Source organism: Sesamum indicum, linkage group LG14 (genome assembly GCF_000512975.1).
Source record: "Sesamum indicum cultivar Zhongzhi No. 13 linkage group LG14, S_indicum_v1.0, whole genome shotgun sequence".
Taxonomy (NCBI): Eukaryota; Viridiplantae; Streptophyta; class Magnoliopsida; order Lamiales; family Pedaliaceae; genus Sesamum; species Sesamum indicum.
This window is the reverse complement of record NC_026158.1, coordinates 4,288,376-4,294,208: the sequence shown is the minus strand read 5'-3', so window position 1 is coordinate 4,294,208 and position 5,833 is coordinate 4,288,376. Positions and strand designations below refer to the sequence as shown.

Below are 5,833 nucleotides of genomic sequence, written 5' to 3'. Positions count from 1 at the left end.
TAAAATTTATCGCCAACCCATATAGAACCCATCATTAACCCACTTAAAACTCATCACCGACATCATGTAAAACCCATAATGAACTTATGATTAAAAATTTATATTACTAAAATCACTTTTGATAACTAATAAAAAATTAAACATGAAAAACCTAAAATGGACCCATTTATTTAAATTTATTTAAACAAAACCGCTGAACCTATATTTAAAACGTTAAAACCCGACCCAACCCAAAACTAAATGGATTAGATTGGAACCATAGTTTTCACCCATATTACAATCCCTAGTAAAAACCAAATTGTACAAAAAAATTACGTATATACTCAAAACTGCATGTTTAACTTCCTCAAACGTAGAGTCAAACAGGCGCTAATAATTTTAAGGAATTGCAATAATAGAAACAAGGATTTCTGTTTCATATGCGACTAATTTGCGGTTGTAATTCGCTTGTGTTCATTAAAACATTTAAATTTTGTACATTTGAATAAAATGAAACTTAATTATAAGACAGATTTAAATCTGTTTCTCCCCAACTAACTCTGGCTTCCTCTTGAGTTCATTTCTAGGATTTCACTCTTTTCCCAAATGGTTACATATGTATGTTATAAATTGAGGGATCATTACACTATTTTCTGTTGAAGTTTGGTGGTATAAATATATGTAGATTTTCTATGGTTTGAAAAACTACATCTAATACTCTCAATGTTTATTTCTATCTAAAACTACATAAGATCTACGTGTAATTACACGGAGTGGACATCATAATTATCCCTAAAATAAAAACAAAAAGCTAGACTCATTTGGCGCCATAGAGTCCTGGGAAAGCCAAGACAGGCTGAGCAAAATGCTGAACAAGCTAACAGCAGACACACAATGTCAAACTGATCAAGCTTTGATCAAATGGGGAAAATCTTACCTGAACAGGCGACAATATAATCTGTATTTTGCTGATATGATAGTATGATACAGTTCCACTGTTTGGTCTTTTCAGGCCTGATGCACATAAAAATATGCCACTCAACATGTATCATAGTACATGTAAAATGTATCAGAAATAGGCTAGAGCATCCAGCGGGTATATCACCTACAGTATACCAGGTCATCGGTTGAGTGTATCACCTATAGTACTGGGTTCAAAACATCTTTCTCGACTATACATGTATCAGCAAATTAACAGGCATTTCAAGCTAACATCAACCTTTATCAGCGCCTGGCAACGGTTTCTATAACATACTCTGAAGTAACTGACACGGTCCTTCTAACACCGGCAGAAACCAAGTTGAAAAATCAGTCATCGCCTCCCACAAGCACATTTCAGCTTTCAGCAACATTCGGGAGATGAAACCCAATGTAGCATCTCATAAGTTACTGCCCTCTGCACAAACTTCAAGCACCAAAACCCACGTATATCTGAATTGGACACTCAAGTAGCTTAGAAACCAATATTTTGCTTGGTGCATGCTTGTATTGGCCCGACATCTAGAGAAGACTTCACCACGAAAAATACATAGAATTTCTTAGCAAAGTTGATAAAGGTATTCACATAAAGAGCAGATAACTTCCAAAGACCTAGCAGAAGAGATTATCTGACTAATCATTCACATGCCAATGGGTTATGACGTAAACTCCATTGACTATAGTTGCAGGAACTCGAACTATTTTAAGAGCATAATACAAACAACAGTTATAGTTCAAACTAAATTGTTAACATGAAATGTTTCCCCATCTACCCTTGCTGTATACTTGGACTTCACCCATCAGTACCAGTCATTTACCATAGTAGCATGTCAAGAATTTGAGTTTCCAACAGCGGGTGAATTTCCAGCATCAGAAATCTTAGATGTTAGTAATTTAGATTCAGAGGCTGCAGGAACATTGGTAAGAATAGCTGGATTTGTCATTGATCTAGTATCTATGCGCTCCTCAGGCTTGGGCTGCTTTTGTGTTGCTCCACCAGTGGCATCGACCTTCAAAACATTATTCCCTACTTGAGGGTCTATCCCCATTTTCTGTGGATTCATATTTGCCGACATAGCATGAAGTTGCTGCAACCTATAATCTGTTTCAGGCCGACGGCAAATCTTCCTGAGCGGAACTATTTCCTAGAGAAGAGAAGCGGAATGTGGAGGTATAGTCAATGAAAAAATGTGTCAAATCAGAATCTGAAAGTTCGAATGATGTTCTGCAGACTTGGAGTTAAATAAATAACCCCAAAGTATATTTCCAACAGCAATCAAGAAAACCTGCCTATTCATCTTAAGAGTGCACAGATTACCTCGGATTGATCGTGATCATATCGCACCAGAAACCTACAACGACAGCCTCTTACATCATGCCTCCGCCTTTGTGCATCAAGAACATGTGCATCAAAGTATAGGGCTTGTTCTTTACCTTCCTAAAAAGAAAAGATATTAAGAAGATAATCTCACAGATCTAGCAAAGTAAATTTCCATAAACTCCCAACAGCAATTTTTCCAAATATCTATTTGATGCACCTGAAAGCAAAGTATCAAATCTCCAGGGAGAACAGCCACACACTCTGATGATTCACATGGGAGTGATCGTTGTCTCACATGCCTGCGAATGTTGACCCATTCGTCCTCTTCTGGTCCAAAACCAGCAAAACGAACCAGAGCTTCCTGACGTGGCAACATAATGCATCATGATAAGCAAATAATGACAAGACTATCTATGTACTTGAACCATGTTTAAGCTCCATCATACTCAATTATGATGAAACCGAGTTTACTAACAATTCAAACCAAATCGAGCTTAAGCCAATGGTCAAGGCCTGAATCTAAGTTTGCCCCCGTGTCAACAAAAGGGTGGCCAGGTTTGGTTAGGCCTCACCTCAAACTGAATCCTAGAAGGAATATGAACTATACAAGTAAACCGTAAAAAATTTCTAATGAACAAAACATATGGAACTCATGCTTCAATTATTCAGATATTTGAGAGAATCTTATACTTTATTCTATGGTCTTTTTACCTGACACAAGATCCTTGAATTCGCAAACCGCTATAAATAAATCTCCCCAAGCTTAAAGATCTCGTTTTGTTTCAAAGTAAGCATCAGTACTCTTCCAAATTCAAGTATTGAGAAGAAAGCTCGTCTAGTTCAAGCCAAGTGCGAACACAAGGATACAGCCAGCTGGCTTGATTGACACTAAATGCAGAAAGTACTATGGGTTTATCCATGTAGGTGCCGACTACTAAAACACAAGGTTTAGTAGCAAATGAATCTCACTACAGTTCATCACGAAAAGATTGGACAGTGGGATTAATAAGACAGTAACATCGGAAAGAAAAAGATCGAGATGCTGACCAATCACCCTAATGGAAGAACATCCAGACATCAAAAAGACCATAAAGTACTTCTGCACCAAGGGCAATCACAGTGACAAATCTCATCTACATTGCACATAGACCCGCCGGAGACCATCGAAAATTCAGAAAATCAAAAGAAATCAAACAAGCAGACGTAACCATTGATAATCAAGGATGACCAAGCAATCAAACAAGCAGAAAACCTTCCTTCTAAGAAATCAAAAAGGGTGATAAGCTTCAAGAAATTACCGGATCTCCAGTCTCTAATGATCTATGTGACAGAAAAGATGCAACATCGTACCTGAAATAGTGAGAAATCCTTTATGCTTTACTGCTAAGGGGAAGCAGCAGGTATATCTTATAAGCAAATGAAACATTTCAACCAAAAATTAAAGCAATGTCTAACCATGCACCATCCCTGGCAGATTTGGCTTCAAACTCCATCTGAGTATTCTCTGAACCATTCCTGCCTGCATTTTGTGCAGCTGATAAGAAATAAGTAAGTATAATTAATCCGTGATGATATTATGAAAACATAGATAGTTTAGACGTCCTTGAGGATCAGTGTCCAAAAGAAGAAAATAGAGAGACAAAGTGGTACAGGCAGGTGAGTCAGAAAGCCAGTAAAGTACAAGAAAGAGAGCAGCATGTAGAATGTTTACTATCAAGATAATTGCACTGCTTGTAATATTTACTAGACCATCCAAACATCCTGATATATCTCTGGATTAGGCACTTAAGTGCGCAGAAAGCATAAGTGCAAAAGTGGAAATCTTTGATGACAACAGTTAATAGCAACAACACATTAGCTGTCATTCTGTTCTACAGGGACTATTTGTATTCGGTTTTGGAAATAAATAAAGGCTGAAAAATGTTGATAAGGTAAGAGGCACAAAGGGTGAAAAGAATAAATAAACAATGAAAATTTTCAAAGATCTTGTGCAGTACACACTGATAAATGGGACAAAAAAGAAGAGTAGATACTTTTTTCACATTTTAGTTTACCCAATTCGGGAATGAAGTTAACACTGGACGCACTCGCTAAAAGCTCCGATGCAAGCCAAGAATGAGAATGTACAAAGATATGGAAGATGGAGAAGGGAGGAGATAAGAAGCAACTATGTGCTCTCATAATGACGATAGACATGCAAATAGTCTCCATATCAAAAGGTTGAGAAGCAGAGGAGAGCATTTTCAGCATTTTGGCAGCTTACCTGATGGAGCAGGAAGAGGATGAGGGGCTTGAGGAATACTTCTCACTGAAGCTGGATGAAAACATGATGAAAGTTAAAACCAGGTAAAAGGAGAATAATGAAATGATGAAGCGGTAAATAGCAGGAAAGGAAATAATTTAATATCTTTAACATCAGATGATTTGATATTACATGAAGGAGCAGGCTGTGCTTGAGGAGCCTGAGGATGAGGAGCCTGAGGTTGAGGAATCTGTGGTTGAGGAACCTGTGGTTGAGGAACCTGTGGTTGAGTAACCGGTGGTTGAGGGCCTTGAGATTGAGGAACCTGTGGTACACTTTTTACAGCTTGCTCATCTCGAGGCACCGGCATCATGTTCACCTGCCCAGGAACAGAAGCCCTAGCTGCTTTCGCTCTAAGTGCATATCGCCTATTCTGAAACCAGTTCCAAACCTGTAGCATATAATTGAAGTTATTGACGGCTTCTAATAGATATTAGAAGCATGTGTACAAGGGAAAAGTCTATTACTTGTTTCACTGAAACTTCCACCTTTCCGGCTCGTTCAGCAGAGGAACTATCAACAGATATCACTCACATCTCAGTTAATTACGAGATTGGTAAAGACTGAACTAATTGAATTTTCAGGAACATTGTATCTGCTTACCTAAACCTCTGAGCAAGAGCCTCGAGTATCTCGCGTGCAGGCACTGCACAATTGTGTGCTTGCAGAATAGCCTCCATTTCTCCAACCTTTGAAATAACCAAAAGGGAAAGAAAAATTAGGTTGCAAGTACAAACTGTTTCTCCAAACAGAACGTAACTCTTTAAATGCCTGAATCATTGTCGAATTTATATGAGCTATTATGCTCGAAACCACTGGACACGTGGAGGGAAAAAACAGAAATTATAGTAGGTTTAACTTTTTTTTTAGCATCCCATTTTGTTTGAAGGCAATTCATCTGTTGCATCTCTTAGCACCTGGCGGACCATCCATAAACCAATAAGCCAAATGTACTTTAAAGATGATAAAATCTTTTTTCACAAAAGAGAGGCTGAGCAAGGAAACATTTGAATTGCCGGTAGAAGCAGCACGGTATCTACGCATTCATTCATCATGTGAAAAAGAAGATACCATTCTGACCCCATTTAAACAAAAGTCGGAAAAATCAAATTGCAAACACCTAACGATCTCAGTACCAATACCGATACCTTCCTGCTCTATAACAACTGCATTGCTTTTGCTTCAACTGAACTGAATCACTTCAAAGTTGCAAATAAAGCATTTACAAGAAAACAAAAATTTCAGCACCATCA

At 38.0% G+C, this 5,833-nt stretch overlaps 1 protein-coding gene across 4 annotated transcripts in view; it reads right to left on the bottom strand.

Annotated features, from left to right (window-relative positions):
• The window catches only part of LOC105176964 (protein SAWADEE HOMEODOMAIN HOMOLOG 2), a 4,707-nt gene continuing 514 nt past the window's right edge, over nt 1,641-5,833 (bottom strand). Inside the window, exons 2-10 of one of the 4 annotated variants that reach the window (XM_020698860.1) lie at nt 5,184-5,269; nt 5,048-5,093; nt 4,713-4,971; nt 4,542-4,586; nt 3,734-3,812; nt 3,577-3,628; nt 2,496-2,639; nt 2,276-2,395; nt 1,641-2,102 (exon numbers count right to left, since the gene is read on the bottom strand). In XM_020698860.1, the coding sequence (XP_020554519.1) occupies nt 1,788-2,102; nt 2,276-2,395; nt 2,496-2,639; nt 3,577-3,628; nt 3,734-3,812; nt 4,542-4,586; nt 4,713-4,971; nt 5,048-5,093; nt 5,184-5,269 (1,146 nt within the window). In that variant the 3' untranslated portion in view covers nt 1,641-1,787. Of the gene's footprint in view, nt 2,103-2,275; nt 2,396-2,495; nt 2,640-3,576; nt 3,629-3,733; nt 3,813-4,541; nt 4,593-4,712; nt 4,972-5,047; nt 5,094-5,183; nt 5,270-5,833 lie in introns of all 4 variants that reach the window. The other 3 variants (XM_020698861.1, XM_011099966.2, XM_011099964.2) reach the window with 3 other exon arrangements.